Source organism: Tauraco erythrolophus, chromosome Z (assembly GCF_009769465.1).
Source record: "Tauraco erythrolophus isolate bTauEry1 chromosome Z, bTauEry1.pri, whole genome shotgun sequence".
Classification (NCBI taxonomy): Eukaryota; Metazoa; Chordata; class Aves; order Musophagiformes; family Musophagidae; genus Tauraco; species Tauraco erythrolophus.
Window position 1 is genome coordinate 12,355,709 of NC_141496.1, and position 20,267 is coordinate 12,375,975.

Sequence of the window (20,267 nt, forward strand, 5' to 3'; positions counted from 1 at the left end):
GGTGTCCAATTCTTACAGATATCTAGGAGCATTTTGCTTGCAGAAGGATGCTTGTTCTTTTGTAAATAAGTTAACATATTGGTGTAGGGAAACATAGAACTACAACATTCAGTTAGGCTTGAGAAAAATGCCATGTGATTAAGGTGAGCCTTCAGCCAGGTTAAATAGCAAATTACCAACAAAAAAAATTCCAGTGATGAACAGGTCTTTGGAGTCACACTACAAAAGAGATTGCTGACTGCATGCAAAAGGTGAAGGATAACATAAAAATTAGTGTCTCTTGAGACTTTGATCAGGAGTAAGATGAAACCTTAGCAAAGTAATTCAGATGTTTTTAATAGCTCTGTGCATCCATAGCCAATATTGACACAGCATTGTTATGAGTCTCTACTTTTGAAATCCCAATGCCTTTTCTTTCAAGTGTCAGGCTGGTATATTAATCAATGCCTTTATTTCATAGATTCATAGATTCATAGATTCATAGATTCATAGATTTCTAGGTTGGAAAAGACCTTAGAGATCATCGAGTCCAACCATCCCTAATCCCCATTAAACCATATCGCTAAGTAGATCATCCACCCTATTCTTAAACACATCCAGGGACGGGGACTCAACCACCTCCCTGGGCAGCCTATTCCAGTGGATGACAACCCTTTCAGAGAAGAAATGCTTCCTAACATCCAACCTGAATCTCCCCTGACTAAGCTTATACCCATTTCCTCTTGTTCTATCACCCATCACTAATGTAAAGAGCCCTTCCCCCACCTCCCCACCATCCCTTCTCAAGTATTTGTAGGCTGTAATCAGGTCTCCCCTCAGCCTCCTCTTCTCCAGGCTAAACAGCCCCAACTCCCTCAGCCGCTCCTCATAAGTTTTATTTTCCAGCCCCTTCACCAGTTTAGTCGCCCTTCTCTGGACCTGCTCCAGGAGCTCAATATCTCTCTTAAAGCGAGGGGCCCAAAACTGGACACAATATTCCAGGTGCGGCCTCACCAGTGCCGAGTACAGGGGCAGGATCACTTCCCTGTTCCTGCTGGTCACACTATTCTTGATACACGCCAGTATCCCATTGGCCTTTTTGGCCACCTGGGCACACTGCTGGCTCATATCAAGCCGGTAGTCAACCAACACCCCCAGGTCCTTCTCCACCAGGCAGCTCTCCAGCCACTCTTCCCCGAGCCTATAGCGATGCTTGGGGTTTTTATACCCCAAGTGAAGGACTCTGCACTTGGCCTTATTAAAGCTCATGCCATTGGCCTCAGCCCAACGATCCAGTCTGTTCAAATCCCTCTGAAGGGCCTCCCTACCCTCAAGCAGATCGACACAGCCTCCCAGCTTGGTGTCGTCCGCAAATTTACTGAGGGTACATTCAATCCCCTCATTAAGTCAAGACTGATTTTGCCCATCTTCACTGCAATACAAAGGTGCTTGGCCATTTTAGAAATATCTGAGATGCAGGCCAGTTGTTGCAATGTGTTTTCCAAGCAGATGGTCACATTCACTGTAAGCTGGCTTCTAGCATCAAAAGTGCTGAGTGAGAGAAGACAGAGAGTCTGTTCAGTTTCCAAAGACAAGTGGTAACTCACTAGCCAGGGATATCTCTATTTGCTGCTCTGTTGATACTACGTAGGTCAAATTAGCCACAAAGCTGAGCCCCACTTAATAAGGTCTCAGTTTTAAGAACAATGTTTCTAGTCTGGGCTCAGACAACTTGTTTACTTTAATTTCAGTGGAGTTGTATTACAGCAGAATTTGGCCAACTGAAAAGAAAACATCCAGTAACTTTACTGCCAACAAGAGCATCATTAAGCCCTGTAATGAGGGTTTTGCAGACTGTTTGTTCTGTCTTGCATTCCTTCAGTTTTGGAGGAGCCAGAAGTGAGCACTTGGGTTTCAAAGAAGGTGGCAATGCGACATCAGCACACAACAGTTGCTCTGCCAATACACCCATTAGGCCATGCTGTCCGTGCAGACACTCAGAGCAATGCATGCTCCTCTCATAAAGGGCTGTGATCCTATTGTCTGCTGGGAAGTCCGAGTCAGCACTCCGTATGCTCCAGAAAATGGTGCTGGAAAGTAAGAAAAGTGTTCCTCCTTTTGCACTAGAGTTCTGGAAAAAGCTGAGAGAACTGGACTGCTGCTGGAGAAGATCTCTGAGTATTTGTATCAACTCTTGGCAGTGATTTGACTCTTTGTAAAGAGATGTCATTCACTCTGACATCCTTGTCCCGCTGAGTTGTTGCTGCAGTTGAGTCCGGACATTGCATTTTTCTTTGCTTATCTCAGACAGTGATAGTCATATCTTGCTGTCTTCTTGACAGCAAGTTGATATCACTGTTGGAGATGGTGTCTGCTTTAAATTTTTGTCTGTTCGCGAGGTGCTTTGGAATCACAGAGGGTGAAAGGTTCAAGTCAATGACAGTGCGAGTGTTGCTGTTAAGGTTTTAATCATGCTTTTGTTTTTCAGGTACGGCTCGAAACACCCTGAGCCAACCAAATGTGTGGCTAGCAATCTTCCTCAGCATTGCCCTCTGTGTGCTGCCTGTAGTTGGCTTTCGATTCCTGAAGGCTCAGCTAAAGCCAACTCCCAGTGATAAAGTAAGGAGATAACTTATTAAGCCAGAAATAGTAGAAAATCCTGCTTACTATCACCTAAGCTTACCATGGAGCTACATTGCAGGGCCTGGCATTGCTCTGAATGTATGTCTCTGTAGGAGCAAGTGCCGCCACCTGTCAGACCCCTAGGCCCTTGAGAAGGAGGATTGAATTTTAATTTTAGAATCACAGAATCATCAAATGGTTTGGGTTGAAAGGGACCTTAAAGATCATTTAGTTCCTACTCCCCCGCCATGGGCAGGGACACCTTCCACTAGATCGGGTTGCTCAAAGCTTCATCCAACCTCCCCTTGAACACTTCCAGGGATGGGGAAGCCACAACTTCTCTGGGCAACCTGTTCCAGTGCCTCATCACCATCAGAGGGAAGAATTTCTTCCTTAGATCTGATCTAAATCTCCCCTCTTTCAGTTTAAAGCCATTGCCCCTCATCCTATCACTACATGCCCTTGTAAAAAATCCCTCTCCAGCTTTCTTGTAGGTCCCCTTTAGGTACTGGAAGGCTGCAATAAGATCACGCCGAAGCCTTCTCTTCTCCAGGCTGAACAACCTGTCTTCATAGGAGAGGTGCTCCAGCCCTCTGATTGTCTTTGTGGCCCCCGTCTTCAATAGCTCCATGCCCTTCTTGTGTTGGTGACTCCAGAGCTGAACACAGTATTCCAGGTGGGGTCTCACGAGAGCAGAGTAGAGGGGCAGAATCCCCTCCCTCGACCTGCTGGCCACGCTTCTTTTGATGCAGCCCAGGGTACAGTTGGTTTTCTGGGCTGCAAGTGCCCATTGCCGGCTCATGCTGAGCTTCTCATCAACTTTTGGTGCAGTTCAAACCATCTGCAGCTGGGACCAAGGCTGAGATTATCTAGATGATGTGGATTAGATTCCACCGGAGAGAGGAAGCCACACTATTTTTAGGCGCAGGGTTTAAGTGCTGTGGCTCAGTGGCAAAGGAAGGTCATGCTTCAGTCCTCCTACCCTGCGGTCATACAATTTTTAGCCTTTTTACAGACCGCAGCGCTTCAGCCTCCACCCAGGAGTATGCGTTTGCTGGGGATTGTTTCAGCTTCAGAATTGATTTCCCTTGTAGCTGGTAGTTATATGCCCCCTCTGAAACCGGCTGCCCTCCCAACCCCAGGAATAAGAAGATGAGGCCATTAGGGCAAGGAGAGGCCCGTAGAGATGGAGCGGGCGGGGAGCGCGCAGCTCCGCTCGCTCCATCCTGGGGACCATCCTGCGCGCCGCTCCCGGCTGCCGTTCCAACCGGAGCATCTGCTGAGTGCTGCTGCCACCTGGTGCTTCCTGCGTCTTCCTGCACCGAGCTTCCAGTCTCGCCACAGCCCCAAGGGCATGCTCCTTCAGCGGCTGCCCTCATCCTCCTTGGGGTGCCTGTGAAGCTTCCCAGGTGCTCCAGGACTGCTGGAGGATGAGTGAAGGGGAATTCTCAGCCCTTGCAGAGGGAGTAGGTGGGTGCTAGAGAAGACTGCTAGGTAAGGAGGACCTCAGGACGCAGTTGGAGGCAGTTCAGATAACTTTATTATTAGCTGAGTTTACCCTTCAGTGGAGTAGAAGTCTGACACAAACTGTGGCTCAGAATCCCAGCCTCAGTGCTTGAGTTGAGTATCTCTTTCTAGTGCAAAATTGCTTTACTTTTCTACCTCCTCTGGGAAGCAAATCATCATGAGAGGAGTGTTTGAGCTTCCTGCTGTACAGAGATCCCCAGTTGGAAGTGTAAAGGGAATGTAACGGCAAGCCTGAAGCTTAGAGAGGCCAAGTTCCTACAGCATCCGCTGTTCCAAGCGGGAAGGACAGGGGTCTTGCGAGCGGCTGAGGAGTCTGCCGAGCCGCTGGCACTCAGTACTGGCCTCCTGCCTTTGAGACCCCCTTTCCAAAAAGATGCTTGTCCACAGATGATCTCGGTGGCCGTGTCAAAGCAGAGAGCCCACTACCTGCGGATAAATTGCATTAGTTATTTCCCTTCTGCCAAGGAATACGAGAACTTATTGATCACCATTCTCATCATAAAAAGCTTCTACATATTGGAGATCCCCTTTAGCAGTCTGTTTTCTAGCTTAAGTAAGCAATTTTTTAAATGTTTCCATGTTCAATTTCTGGACTTTCGATTATTGTTGAGATGACTACCAGGTTTTGGGTTATTTGACTGAAGTGCCTGGAAGAGCTGCAGTAATACCCCAACCAAGGCACCACAGAGCTGTGAGGAACAATACACTGAAATCATCCCTCCTAGTCTTACAGATGACATTTCCATTAATATCTTTTAGAATAAGGTTTTCTTTTCCTTCTACCAGGCTGCCATTCTGTGCTGCCAGTTCAGCTCCTGCTCTGCAACCCCTCCTGCCATCCCCCTGTTTTGTCAGCCATTTTTGGCTTTGGACTCCTGCTTCTGCTTCCCTTTCTTTGCTCCTCTTTTACTGTGCTTGTGAATAACGTACTTCTCACTTGTTCCATCTTATTTTCTGATTTCAGGTCCTGCTCAAGATCAAAGAAGCCAAAAAGAGGCCACCTCCACCCTCACCCAAGAGACGCCTGCGTCGGACCAGCACCCGCCGCTCTGGCTATGCCTTCTCCCACCAGCACGGCTTTGGAGCACTCATTATGTCTGGGAGAAACATGCGGCCAAAATCACCTTTTGCCACAACAGGAACGTTTTCACCAAATAGCGAGAAATATAAACACAAAGGACTTTAAAAAAAAAAAAAAAAAAGAAGACAAGAAAAACAGCAAAGCAAACCAAAGTAAAGGGCTATCAGGAGAGGAGGCTGTGCTCCCTGCAAAGCACGGAGCCAGTGGCCACCCAGAGCTCTGCTCTCCGGGCTACCAAATCAAGGACTTGGGCCTTTCCTTTCACCCATGTACATTCCCTGACTCCAGCTTCTCTTCCAAAGACGTATGCTGCTGCCAGGGAAGGTGGGCTGGGTGAATTAGAGCTGTTGTGTGGTATCCCAGAGGGCCTCCCTGGATCAAGACAGAACGTGCCGCAGGAGGCACCTCTGCTCCCTGAGATTGTTCATAACGCTATGTTTTTTTTCTTCTCCCTTTAACTACATACCTCAGAGCAAAGAGAAGTCCAGGCTGAGGAAAAGGCTGAATTAGCAATGTTTTTCTCATGTGCCTTTGTTTCTGTCCACACTGGGCCGTATTACTGGGATGACAGTATTGACCCCAGGTGTGCCTTAGGTCCAGCCACACAATCCCCAAATCCCAAATCTTTTTTTTTGTGTAATTTCATAGCCTTTTGACTGTACACAGGCACTTTGGGAGGCATGATTTGGAAACAACTGCTTTCCAAGCTAACGGTTAATTCAGTTTCTCAAGAGATGGCCAGTGCCCAAACACCACCCTCTTTCCACAACTGCAGTCGGGAAGTGCTGCAAGCTCAGAGAAACCCTTAGTTGGTCAAGGGACAAGGACTTGACATCCATCAGCCTGCCTTGTTTTATTTGCATTGCAAATCTGCTCGTGTAAAAAAGATCATCGTCCACAGAGCCCTCTCAGATTTTGTAGCTGGGCACCAGCCATTTCATTTAGGCTTAAAAGGGCAGAAGCAGCTCAGGCTCCCATATGGATCAAGCCATAAAATCTGGCCCAGAGAAGCCCATATCACAGTTAGGGCTCATCTGAGCTGCCAGCACCAGGTGTCTCTCCCACCATAACAGACCAAGGCACAGGCACATCTGACCTGATGGGGATCACGTAAGCAGTATCGGAGGGAGAGATGCTATTTCACGGCTAGCTCAGGGTGTCCTGCCCTTTATTCCATGGATGCTTGTGCTCAGCGTAAGGCATGACGTGTGACCTGGTGGCACCCTCACCCTCCTGGAGGAGCTGTGTGGTCAAGTTTCAGAGGAACTTAGCGAGGACTCGGGACTCTCTGCAGAGTTCCTCTGTGCTGGCTAGTATTTTGTTTGCCAACAGTTCATCTGTCAATCATGAGCTGCAGAGAGCTGAAAATCCTACCAGCCTGCCTGCCAGCAGAGGGACCTGAGACACACAGACACAGCCAAAGGCATGGTGATCCTGAGGGACTGGGGTTTGCTCACTGTTTTGTTACACCAGCTCCACCATCCGAGGCTTACTAGGTGGAGTGCCAGCATGGCAGGGTGACAGTCTGTCCTTCCAGCACTACCTAGCTGTCTAAATGAAGCTTTTTTGTGCAGAAGACTAGGCAGCACTGGCTGTTAAATATTTTCTTTTGGCTCCTTCATGCAAATTTAGACTCCTTCCTTGATTGGAATCGGATTTTTCAGCACAATAGCATCTAGTATTTATTGGGAACCCTCTGCCTTGAGTCTCTGAGCTATTGGTGGAGGCAACAGGCCAGCCATGTCCCCATTTTATCCGTTTCATGTGTAACACCTTGCTGCCTGTGGTCCCAGTTTCAGCAGTCACTGCATAAGATTGTTTAAGCTCTAATAGAAGGTTTCATCTCCCTGAGCTTATCTCAGCGCAGACAAAAACAGTCTGTTGCACCTGCTGCTTTGGTATGCTCGTTGCAAACCGTGGTGTTGAGTTTCAGCATAGCCAGTGCAAAGCTGGGACTGGATTCAGACTTCAGCAGCCAGGAGCTGCTTGCTAGGGAAGGAGCAAACTCCAATCCAGTGATCTCCCCTGCAAGGAGACACCTGAGTAAAACGAGAGCCTTCGCCTTCACGGAGGAAACCGCTGTGATAGTTAGTGCTTGTCACCATCCTCTGATTTACCATTCAGTTTGCAGAGACAATCGTGGCTTTCCAATCAGGATTATGTCTTTCACAGTCAGCCTCCCTGGGGCTAGAGGAAAAATGAGAATTTACACAGGTAGGCAGACATCCCCACTGTACCCAGTCTGGTCTGTGGACCGAGAGCCCTATCAAAGCTGTTCGTAGCATGTAATGCAGCAGAATATAATGCTGAGCAGCGGGGGCAGACCTTTTGCTGGCAGGGCAAGGCAGCTCTGAGGCTGTGTCACTGTTTCCATACGGTTTACGTGCAAAGCACTCACCTTCTGGCTGAAGGGAACTTGCAAATGCTGCATAGGAGGTGCAGGGGATATTAGAGCCGTTAGTGAACTTGTGCCAGACGCAAATATTTCAGTAGTTTGACAAGATCACCATTTGAAACATATCAGCTGGCAGTGATGTCTGTCCTACATCACTCCTGATTTTGTAATTTTTATTTTTTTTTTAAATAAAAATATTGGGATGACTGATTCCTTGCCAGTCTGCTAATTGACCGAAGTAATTCATAAACAGATGTGTCATGTCGCTCCTGGACCTCCTAAAGCGAGAGGAGGGTCCGTGGAAGGACGGATCGGAGATGACAGCGCTTTTTTTTCATGCCCGATTTGGGAAACGATGGTTAATTCCCCAAATTGGCATCCTATCACCGATGTTTTAAGAGGAAACTTGGAAGAAACGTCAGACAGACGGAGGACTCCGACACTCGGGCGGGGACGGGGATGCGGGGACGGGGGAGGGGGGACGGGGTGGGGGGCGGGCAGCGCCGAGATCCCGCCCCGGCGAACGGCTGTAAACAGCGGAGCGGGGCGGGAGATCGGTAAGGGGCGGCGAGGAGGCGGCAGGGGCGGCGGGGGGCGGCGGGCGGCGGCGATGGCCGCCGCCCGCCGCCCCCCCGCCGCCCCCGCCGCCTGCGGGATGGAGAGGGGGGGTCTCGTCCGCGGCCGGAGCCGGCAGCTGCCTGGTGGGGGAGAGGCGGGGGGGTGTCGGTATTTCTCGTGCTCTGCTCGGTCCTGCGCGGGGAGGAGGTGTCAGATCTGATGTCATCGGTTGCGCAATGTCTGAAGATGATCATTTAGCCTGTTACGAAGGCTCTTGTGTTTGATAGCTATATCAAAAATTAATCCCTGAAATGTGTTTTGGTGGTTTTGTTTGTTTGTTTGTTCGTTTGTTTTTTACCCTCCTCCTTTTTATCAGTATTCCATAATATAGAGGTTCATGGTTGTTCTGCTGTAGCATGTAAATAGACACAGGCCACCAGGCAGCAGTTTCAGAATCAGGAATGATGATTCTTTGATGATAACTGATGATGATGTGGTTACTTTTCTTATACTATAGCAGAGGAGGGCTTAGAGCATCTCCTTTCTCCCCCGAATATGCAACACAGAGGAACCTCTGCCACTAATAGTGTGGGGCATCAAGTGTTTTTTGGGCAGAGGCACCTGGAGGGTGTTTTACGTGGTTTACTGCAACACCAGCATTCCTGCTAGGCTGCCCGGTGGCTCTCACTTTATCTGTGTGCATCCATGCAACTCTCTTCCACTGACCGGTAGCCTGGAAATCGTTACTTGTAAGCAGCTCTTATGAAATGGGAGGGCAAAGGAGCACTGCATGCTTGCTATAGGTTCTCAAATTGGAGCCATCCTCAACAAGGTCTGTTGTAAGAAACGGAATTATGTCCTGTTAATAATATGTCCTAATTACCAGCTAGGAAAAAAAAATAAAAAGCAAATTCTTGGATACTTGTGGGCAGAGATGCTGTGTCCTATAACCCCATCAGACCACTGATAAAACTTCATCCTAAAACCAGCCCTTCCAGCTGGAAAGCTTCCTGTTCTGATGGTTGATTTTTTTTTCCCTCCCCCTCTAATTTTCAACCTAAATGTGTTCACAGTGCATGTATTCTCTTGTTGTCGTGCCAGCATTATCCTTTTGCTTCAGCAGTTTTGTTTGTCTCCTGTGATATATTTAGAGAGCAATCCTATCCGCTCTCTGCCTACATTTGGCTAGGCTAAACAAGCCAGGCTCTTAAGTTCCATCTTGTTTGATAGGTTTTCTGTTTCCCCCAGGCCCTTTCTGCACCTGTTAGTTTTTCATTTTTAAATGTGGGTGACCAGAATTTTTTTGGTACGATGCTCCTGTCATCAGTGCCTGTACAATAGCACTGGTATTTCACTGCCTGGTCTAGACTGCAGTTGTTTTTCTTACGGCCTCATCGTCCTTGTGATCCCTAATGCAGCTTTAGTGGTTATTTTTCCTAACTTTGCTGTGAATACGCACAATTTTTAGCTAAATTGTCTTAGCTAAATAAATACCTCCCTTCTCTCACTGTCTCATGCCTAATAAGGTGGGGAGGAGCTGAAGCCACCATAGCACACATCTGTCCATGTTAAATGGGTGCCTTGTCCTCAGGGGCAAACTTTTTCCAAGACAGCTCGCAAGGGCTTTTTACTACATCTGCTTAGGTGTTGTCCAGCGTAAATATGCTGGAGTGAGGCAGCTGTCATTCCTCCTACCAAAGGCGAGTTCCCAGCCTTCAGCTCTCTGAGATCCCCTTCTATCCCTGTTGCAGTGATGGGGGACTCGGTTGCTGCAGGGGTGGACGTGATGCTGGGCTCAGAAGAAGAGCACAGAGCCCCATAGCCTGGGCTTCTGGCCGTAGCTGCAGCTCAGCTGCTCTTCAGTTTTTCCGAAGCTAGTCTGTGCCCTACTTTTTATAATTCACTCAGAGGCAGAGAGTGTTTTTCTCTGCCTGGCACTGTGCAGGAGCAGCCTCTCACCCGTCGCTCCCAGCTTGAAGGGAAGCGGTTTCCATACCCCACCGTCTCCTTTCCCAGCCTGCTTTTCCTGCTGGGTGGAGTTGGCTGTACTGCGCTGTCAGCTCCCTGCCTTTCCGCACAACGCTGAGCCCTCTGCCAGGCTTTTCAGCTATAAACGGATCTGGCCTTTTCCAACCCCCCCCCACCCCCCTTCCCGACACCAAGAGATGTCGCGGGAAATCGGAGCTGGGCCAGGTTTCCTCTGAATTAGGAAAACATGCTATCCAACCGCTAGCTTTTTGTGGGTTCTCTGGAAGCGTCGTGCCAGGCTTTGTGGGGAGCCGCCTGTGCCCCCGTGGGGGCTGTGCTGCTGAACTGCCTGTCTGTGCTGCGAGACCAGTTATTCCCAGACCTGAATGCAAAAGCTGGGGCAGACCTATGGGTGCCACCTTCGTGCATCACCCCACGAACAAAGCTCCCTCTGATCCAAGCACTGTGTCCCAAGGGAAGGCCAATGTTTTTGTTACTGGCTGCATCCTGCTTCCACATCCGTACTACGCACTTAATAAAAGAAGCCTGGCTTTTGTACATGATGAACAACCCCATTTGCCTCCCTTAATTTTGGGATTTATGGCAGAGATCCTGGGATTTTTAAGCTTTGTTGTATTCTCTCTCCCCTGAGATGCAGGGAGGATTGACATCTTCTCGTTCAGCAGGGAGCTGGGGCCTGAAATATGCAGACCAAGGTGACTCAGGGAGTCAGTAGCTGTCCTGGATTTTAAACTGAAGTCTTCTGTGTCATCTGGAGTAGACTGCTACCCTCCATCAGCCCTGCAGGCATCCGGGCCATTCATTCCATGCAGAGTACAGGTCTGTATTTAGAAAGCTAATTTGTGCTCTCATGTTGGAAAAAGTGTAGTCTGAAAGTCTCCTAGTTCATGTGGTTCGTAGAAGCTGCTGGGCCAGGTTCCAGTCTGGTGACCTTCCACTGGCAGCAGTGGGTTTGCATCCTTGGGGCTTAGATAGCAACACCTAGAGCAGCTGCTTCAGAGGCTTCCTTACCTCCTGGCAGTCGTCCCTCAAAAACCTTCTGACTGTGGATAAAGGAACAGAGAATATTCAAAAGCTGCAAGCCTGGTTTATGGTTGTGTAGTGTTCTGCCTGCAGTTCTGCTTCTGGTTCCATTTTTGCTGTGGCAGCAGATGCTGTCTGACACTTTTCCCTGTGCAGGATGCCTGGTATCCTGAGTTTTCTCTGCTTGGTGGCTTGATTGTGTTGCCTTTTGCGTGGGTTGGTGGAGCTGTTGACTGGGCAGTGTTCGATGGGCAATCATAGAATGAATCATGGAATGGTTTGGGTTGGAAGGGACCTTAAAGATCATCTAGTTCCAACCCCCCTGCCACAGGCAGGGACACCTTTCACTAGGTCAAGTTGCTCAAAATCTCATCTAACCTGGCCTCAAAATGTTCAGGAACACATCTGTTCTCTTTTTATGTGTACTGGAGAATGCAACGTCCCAGACCAGGGTATTACACAGGGGTTATGGTTCACTGAAACCTCCTTTCTGTCTTTCTGCTGGGATTGCAGGCAATATTTTGTGTGAAACAGATGAAGGATAGATGAAGTGCCTCCTTCACCCTTCCTCATGCCATCAAGCTGCTGTGTGGCAAAGGGGCCTTTGAGCTCTAGGAATAAATTAAATGAAGATGTGTGTAGTTGTAGCTGCCTGATGCTCTTTCCTCTGGTAGGCTCTACTGAAGCTGGGCCAGGCATCAGATCTTGCTGGTTTGCCAGCTCAACTGGGAGTGCTTCAGGGTAAGCTTGGCTGGAAGGAGTATTTTGGCTTGCTGTATCCCTCCCAGATGTTCAGAGAGGCTGGATACCCCAGTTCTGCTTGGCCTTACGCCATCTGCCTTCTGCTGAACACTTAATTCCCCGATCTTCAGCAAAGCCCTGGACACAGAGCAGGGTTTTCTCTGAGGTTTGTGGGCTATAGGTCTCTGTTCCTCTCATTCTGGAATGTGGAGCCTGGTTGGGGCTTTGTTTGTGATAATCTGCTGCTCATCTGAAGCCCACAGGTTCTCTTGCTCCTCTTCTTCATGTGTGCTTGCCTGGACTGGGAATATTGGTTTCCATAATTCACATCTGTTGTGCCTGAGGTGGGTATTGGCTGAGCATCTCTGTAGCCCTTAAGCCTTGCCCTGGGCTCTGGACTTCCACCTGAGTCCTCGGTGGAGCTGTGGATGGGAGCATGTGTCCGTCACCCAGCACTGACAGGTTCTTTTAGGAACCCATGGCAGAATGGTGATGGCACTAAATCATAGTTACAATGAAAGCTTTATTTTTTTTAACAGGTTCCTGGCACCCAGGAACCTTGAGGCTGGTAGAGAGGGGAAGAAGAAATCTGTTTGGTTTGTCTACTTGGTACATAGGACCAATAATGATAATGGGGGGAAGGGAACAGGCACCTCATTATCAGGCACAGGGCCTGATAAAGGCCCAAGTACGTGACCCGCTTGGTCACAGAGGATGGCTGCTTGCCTCATGAAATGGCATTAGTTGTGCTGACCACATTGCCAGGGATCAGGAGTAGGGGGAACAGGCCAGTGTCCTCCTCAGGACTGCTCCTGTCTGAACAGTCTCCCCATGGACAGCTCTTGGGCTGCTGTCACAAATGTTCTGCTGACACCTGTATCTGTCTGGTACAACCTGTAAAGGCTTGGAGAACACTGCCTTAGGATGCTTTCAGCTCCTCTGCTAGTTCAACTACTTTGCAGAAAAAAGTACCCTATGGTGGTGGTGTCTCTTGGGCAACTTGTTCATGTCCTTCACGAGAAGAACTTCTTGGTTCACTATGGCTGGTTCAAACTTGCACTAGGATCCTCACTGCCTGCAGGAAGCCCTTTGGAGTCATTGTGGATTGTTATCGCAGCAGCTCATGTTCAGCTGTAGCCAAAAGGGCAGACCTCATAGGAAATAAAGAGTAATAAAGAATAAATCAAAAACTGCTGGCTGCCCCATCCCTGGAGGTGTTCAAGACCAGGCTGGAGGAGGGTTTGAGCAACCTGATCTAGTGGAAGGTGTCCCTGCCCATGGCAGGGGGGTTGGAATCATAGAATCATAGAATGGCATAGGCTGGAAGGGACCTCAGAGATCATCTAATCCAACCTCCCTGTCATGGGCAGGGATGCCTCTCAACTAGACCAGGCTACTCAAGGCTCCATCCAGCCTGGTCTTGAACACCTCCAGGGAGGGGGCATCCACAACTTCTCTGGGCAATTTATTCCAAAGTCTTACCACCCTCGTACTGAAGAATTTCTTTCTAAGATCTAATCTAAATCTGAACTAGATGATCTTTAAGGTCCCCTCCAACCCAAACCATTCTATGATTCTGTGGTATTGTCGTGGGTTAGGCTGATCTGGCAACCAAACCCACGCAGCTCTCCCAGTCCAGTAAAATGGAGAGGAGAGAAAAATGTAATAAAAGAGCTGAGGATCGAGACAGGAACAGAGGAGCACCCACCAACCACGGTCCCGGGCAAAAGAGGCTGTTTTCTTAAAGCAAAACTATTTATTAACAGCTACCTACAAAAGAGAAAAGCACACAAAAACGGTTACTTGAGAGAATAACAAGAAAACAAGGCCAGGTCTTAAAAACAACACCACTCCCCCCCGCTTTGCCTCTTCTTCCCGGCTCTACCTCCTCCTCCCCCCAGCGGCGCAGGGGGGCAGGGAATGGGGGAGTGCAGGTCAGTTCATTCCATGTTGTTACTGCCGCTTCTCTTAAAGGAAAAGGAGTCCTTACACCATTGTCCCTTGCTCCAGTGGATCCCCTACTCACGGCGAAAGCGTGAATCCTACCCGCTGGGGGGGCAAATCCTTACCCCATCGGATTTGCCCAAGTGCGGGCTTTACCAGTCCTGGACCTTTAAGGAGCTGTAGCCACTCACTCTGGCGTGGGTCATCATACAGACTTTAAATGTGCTCCAGCGTGGGACGTCATGTCGACCTTAAATGCGTCTCCATAGAGACTTTAAATGCATAAATGCGTAAAATGCGTAAAATGCGTAAAATGCGTCTCGACCTGTGCCCATGATTCACAACAGTCTCAGGCTCAGGCATCTCCTTTAACAAAGCACCTCCCCATCGGCGGGGGTCATCCCACGGACTCTAGATGCGTTCCGTACTCTGGCTCTGGCATCTCTTCTCGACGTGGGTCCTCCACGGGCTGCGAGTGGGTCTCTGCTTGCTCCACCGAGGACTTGTTACAAGGGGCCGCTGGCAAGGGGGACTCAGCCGTGGCACACGTTGTTCCATCCCATCTTCACTGACCTCTTATCTGTGTGGCCGTTTCTCTCAGATCTCAGTCCTTTCTGGGTGAACTCGGCCCGGTGGGCGCCCCAGGAGCGGGGCTCTCCCCGAGTTCCCCAAGGGGCTCCGCCGCCGCCATCCTCGACGGGGCGGGCCCGGCCCAGGCCGCCGGCCCGGCCGGGAGCCGGGAGTGGGGGCCGTGCCCGCCTCCCTTCTCCTTGCTCCTGGCCACAGGCACACCTTTCCGGTTCCTTTGTCCAACGTAAATAGGGCAATTCGCAGAGGCGCCGATTGGCTCAAGCCCCGAAGGGGACGGGAGTCTGGTGTGATGAGCAGCTTCTGCCACCCAGACCTCCCTCCCACTTCAAACCATAACAGGTATATATTATTGTATAATTCGGTATACAGTCATGTTGTGGCTGCATCTTGACTACCACATACCATCAGGTCACCCTGTCTCAAAAAGAGTGGCATAGACCTGGACATGATACAGAAAAGGGGTATGAGGATGATTAAGGCACTGGAATAGCTTCTGTAGGAAGAGAGATTAAACAAGGAAAAGTAGATGATAGCGAGAAAGAGTAGAGGCCTGTAATATAATGTACAGTGGGGAGAAGTTGGGTGAGGTATGACCTTACTCAACTTAGCTGTTTCTCACAGCACAGAGGAAGCACATCCAGCAAAATTATTTATTAGGCAGGAGGTTAAGGAAGTCCTTTTTCAACACCGATGATTTGCAGAACATGTTGCTACGAGATAGCATGAAGCCTGAAAATACACACACATTCCAAAAGGAACCAGACACCTCAACGGCAGAGATGTGTTAAACATGGTGGTCAGTGTGCAACCTCCAGCTCTGAAGTTCCTTGACTGCTGATTGTTGCAGGCTGGAAGAGTGTGGCCTTACAAAAGGTCACTCCATACCCTGTGACATGTATATGGCAGCGCCATAATGTCAAAGATAGGGCACTAGACCAGAAGAATTCTTGGTGTGACACAATATGGTGGTTCTCGTCAGCAGAATGCATCAAACCAGTGGAGTGAAAATGAACTGATTTTGTTTTCAGCACTTGTGGTCTAATGGGTCTCCTGTGGGAGTTCGGCACAGGTCACTACAGATTTTCTTATATCTTTTATTAGCAAATCTGAAAGCACTTGGAGGAGAAAGGAACTGGTGCAGGCATAGCCCACCAGCTCAGTGTGCCAGGCACCGTTGTGGTTGCCACCGTGTGTGCCAGCTCAATGACTACTGCCCAGCCTGCCAGGTCGGATGCCTGGTGTTGGTTCTCCGATCCCATCTTTCCTCCTCCTTGGCTTCTGATTAGGATCTGGTTTATGTCTTGATGGAACAAAAATCTGGATTCTTAAAGCCTCTTTTTCATATAGCTGTGGGTGTTATTGTTATCCATCCAAATGTCTCGTCCTACGGAGAGGGGAAAGAGCAGGCTATTGCAAATTCTGTTGTGAATTCCTCTGTCCTTTCCAAGTCCTATGTTGCAATTTCCTTCATAGTCTAAGTAGCAAAATGTCTGCAGTCTCCCTCCTGAGAACTGGGAAAGGCTGGAACTGCATTACCTTGCAAAGTCTTACTTGCTGATAATGGAGTGCCTTAGATGCTCATTTTAGGAGCAAGAGCAGGAACCACTGTTATTTGCTGCTGACCCTGTTGAAAACTTAGCAAACCAGTAGGGTTTTTTTTTGTGGAAGCTGGCTGTGGCTGTAGCAAAAGCAACCAGACAGAACTGAGCATATGATTTTTGTCTGCCCTTCAGCTTGCTGCAAAGGGGTTCTTAACTGCTTCAGCCTGAGCACGGTATCGCAGTGAGATTTTGGGAACACTAGACTCAGAATCCAGTCGTGATTTTACCTCTGCCTCCTTCCTTGGACCCAAATCTATACACTCATGAGCTCTAATGTTTGTGTCTCTTTCAGTGGGATGGATAAAGCGTTTAAAGCCTCTGTTGTGCTGCCCAGTTCCCTGCTCCCTGCAAAGAGAAAAATAAGTCTCCTGGCAGCCTCAAGCTGTTTTTTAAATGAGACAAATGCCTGGGGGTGCCTGTCTGCCAGAGACTCCAGCCTGTACATGGAGTCCCTTTTTAGCACGCTTCTCCGCACGGCTATATCTGGCTCCAGTTCCTTGCTCTGGGAACGTGACCTCATCATTGTTTTGGTATTTCCAGTGATTCAGCCTGGTGCAGAGCAGGGAGGAGTCATTCCTGGTGCAGGCTGACAGGGTGTTCGTGCGTTGCTGGAATTCCAGAGCAGAGCAGCCCCAGCCCTTCTGCTGCCTTGACAGCTCGGCTGAGGCTGGGCTGGAGCACAGCGTTGCTGCCTGGCAGGTGGCCTGGACGCAGCTGGTAGAGGGACCGAAGCTCCTGCTTTTGGGGGGCTAACAGGGATCCCTGTCTTTGCAGCGTACCTGCCGTGGTGAGGGTGAAGAAAGCTTGTCTGCCTGAGAAAGCCGCAAGGATTCTCTGCTTTATGGGTGGAAAAAAGAGTCTCGCAGAATGTTCGTTGCTGTTTACAGACTGCCAGCATCCCATAATGAAGTTAACTTTATGACATCTGCAGCAACTTGGTAAGTGTTAGGATCCTTATTTCACAGGAGGGGGGAAACCGAGGCACCGAACAGGGCAGTGGTCTGGTTGAGGTTTTATGCAGCAGAGCTGGAAAAATAAACTCCTGTGAAGTGGTGCTGACTGTGCATGTCCTCTCCTGTAATGGCTGGGTTCCTCCAGTGAATGATGAATGTGGGCAGCGGGTCGGACTGAGGTGGAACAGTGCTCGTAGAGAAGAGCAGCTTCCAAAATGAAATGGGGCTGGGCTGTACAGATTGCTAAACCTCTTTTGCTGTGGGTTTCGCTTTCCTCCATTTCTCCAGGTGTTTCGCTTTTCTCCATTTCTCACAAGCACAGGAGAGGGCTTGTGGACAGGGCTCCCCAGCCGAGGTCAATGTCCATGCTCCTGGGAGGCCGTGGATGCTGCAGGGCTGTCACTTGTGCCTTCATAGGATTGCTCTTGCTGCAGATGTGGTGAACCTTATTGCAGCCTTGACCTAGGCGCTCTCAGCTGCCTTGTTTGAGCCTGGGTTGTTGTGAATGGTTTTTAAACCCTTTGGGGTCATCTGGTGGTTAGCTGTTCCCTGGCTGAGACCAGTTTGGCCTCAGAAGCAGCGTGGTAGAAGATACAGCTTCAGTGCTGTCTTGCTTAGCAGTGAACCAGCCTGCCAGCATAGTCACTTCATCCCAGGAGAGACCTGTCCCAGTTTGTCACTATGCAGGAATAAGTCATGAAGGCTTATCATGTTTGGAGAAGCAGCCCCCTGTCAGGAGCCCTCTTGCCCATGTTGATGGGTACTTGATGATGAAGTCGTGGCTGTATGTTGTCTCCTATGTGTGACCAAGCTGGGGAGCTACACCTGGTACCAGATTCACTGTTGTTACATTGGGAAGTTTTCCCTTTTCCTGGTGCAACGGTAGCTTGATGTCAGGAGAATTATCTCGTACTGATGTCAGCTGGGCTGGACCGCGGTGGAGCACCATGAAGGGGGAAAGCATGAAGAACCTTCCTCATTGCAGGCACTGTCAGCCCAGGGAAGGATATCAGCATGCGCAGGAAGGGAGTTTTAACTCTGATAACCTTGACTGTTCCCAGTTGTGTGGATGTACCAGGAGTTTTCTGGAGAGAGGAGACAGTAGACAATACAACCTGGCTGCTGTCATTAACAGGGAGCACTTCAGGCTGGCTGAATGCCTGTCTGGCTTCACTCCTCTGGTAGGTAACACCAGGATGTACACCTATTACCTTGGCGTCCCTGTGCTCTCCTTGAAGCTAGATTTTTAACCTACATCAACTGTTTTCAACCTTTTTCTTTTGAGAACAGGCAATATTTTTTCCAAGTAGGTCCCCCCAGCCTCTGTAGGACAGACCTCAGTTGCTACCTAACTACATGAGCTCCCTGTTCTTCATCACTGGTTGCACCCAGAGGTCACTGGCGTGAGCTATAGGACTGTCTGGCACCAGGCTTAATGGAAACAGGCTATGCCTGCTGTGGTATGCATCCTTAAACAGCTCCTTTTCAGCCTCTTGCTGAGGTCCTTCAGTGCTAGTTTAATGGCCAGTAGCTGAAACTTGCAAACCCTCTCTGCCGCTGGTTCCAGCTGTGGGGACAACAGAGGCAAAGCCCTCAAACCTTTTGATGCATTGCTTCTTTGCCAAGCTAGTCCCTATCCCTCGTCTTCTTATTTGTTGTAAATTCAGTCTCAGTGCAACTTGTAAGTTATCCTGAAATGGCAGGGAAAGAAGAATCCTAGCAGGGGGTGCCCAAGGCAGTGAAGTGGAGAGACAGATCGAGTCCCAAAGATGTGGAGACCCTGAGCATGGGGAGAGGGCCTGGACAACAGGAATGGGCTGCTGCACCATGAGCTGGTGGCACGCACAGATGGAGCAATGCTGGGATCAGCCTTTCTCCCAGGTGTGACGGGCTGCTGCAGCACTGTGCACTGGAACAGGCATGGCACTGGGGCTGGCCCAAGTGGGGCATAGGATGGAAAATTGCATAGGTTTGCATTACAGCTAGCAGGTGCTTTGCGTGGTCTTGCAGGAGCCACTGGGGAGTGTGGGGTCGAGGGGTGTCCCCTCGCTAGCGGTCTCTTTGCCCCATGGCTTCCCGTCGCAGGCAGCTGCCCTGCCACCCCCAGCCACCAGGCTGGCTCCTTCTGAGCTTGCTGTAAATGGCTCTCTGTAACACGAGCTGCATTTCTGCCATAGTCCTCTCCAGAGTGCATCTGTATTTACGCTTGGGCTTTCGTCAGCAATCTGGCCCGTGCGCTGCCAGCAGCCCGCAGCCCTCGCTTCCCTCTCCTGCCTGCGCGCTCCGGGAGCAAGACCAGCGCCCTGGCACCGCTGTGCCGGAGGAGAGGCAGGTGCCTGGCAGCGGCAGGAATCCCTGAGCCAGTTCCCATCTCGGAGAAGTGCCTCGTCACGTTGCCTCTCGCTCCGGCAGCAAGAGCGGAGCTGCCTGCGGAGACTCCCGGCAGCATGGCTTGCTGATCCCTGAGCTGACACAGGGACACGCTGGTTTTGCTTTGGATTATCACTGGCTCTGCATGCTCTGTTCTTCCCGCTACTCTCATGCCACTGCTGCCGCGTCCGGCTTCCAGCTGAAGTGAGCTGAGCCCATAGTCTGGGGAGATTGTATCTGGCAAGGTAGGAGCTGATCCCTTCCATTTGTCCTGCTGAAAGTAATGTGGCCAGCCCTGCCCCTGCCTGGAGAGCATGCTTCAATTAGTACTGTGTATGTGGTTTTATTTTATGTTGTTCTGTAGCTCTGATGAACAGTCGGTATGCTGCTCGGGCTGTAGCCTCTGTTTCGTGAAAGGAAAATGCTGTATATACCCATCTTCTTTTTACCTACACACTGGAAAATCAAACTCTGGTTCCCTTTCTACTCCAGGATGGTGTGTGCAGGTGCTCCAGAGCCTGTCTGTCTTCTCTGTCCTCATGCAGCATCCTGTGTGTGTTCATCAGGTCATGTCACCTGCTTCTCCTGGAGACATGAAAGTAGAGAGCAATCCGAAGGTGGCTTGGGAGAAAGGCAGAGGGAGAAGAAACTCACAGAAGACAAAAATCAAGGAAGTTCAATAGGCATGGAAACAGAAGTTATTTTTACCCCAGGAAATTATAGAATCATAGAATGGTTAGGGTTGGAAGGGACCTCAAAAGATCATCTAGTTCCAACCCCCCTGCCATGGGCAGGGAAACCCTCCACTCCACCAGGTTTCCCAAAGCCTCATCCAACCTGGCCTTGAATACTTCCAGGGATGGGACACCTACAGCTTCTCTGGGCAACCTGTT

The 20,267-nt window shown here is 49.8% G+C and overlaps 1 protein-coding gene across 1 annotated transcript in view; it reads left to right on the forward strand.

The window, feature by feature from the left end:
* The window catches only part of LOC104378903 (phospholipid-transporting ATPase ID), a 61,332-nt gene extending 56,018 nt beyond the window's left edge, over window positions 1-5,314 (forward strand). The window contains exons 26-27 of the mRNA XM_086629232.1: window positions 2,468-2,598; window positions 5,093-5,314. Of these exons, the coding sequence (XP_086485358.1) occupies window positions 2,468-2,598; window positions 5,093-5,314 (353 nt within the window). The remainder of the gene's footprint in view (window positions 1-2,467; window positions 2,599-5,092) is intronic.
* The last annotated feature ends 14,953 nt before the right edge of the window (window positions 5,315-20,267 follow it).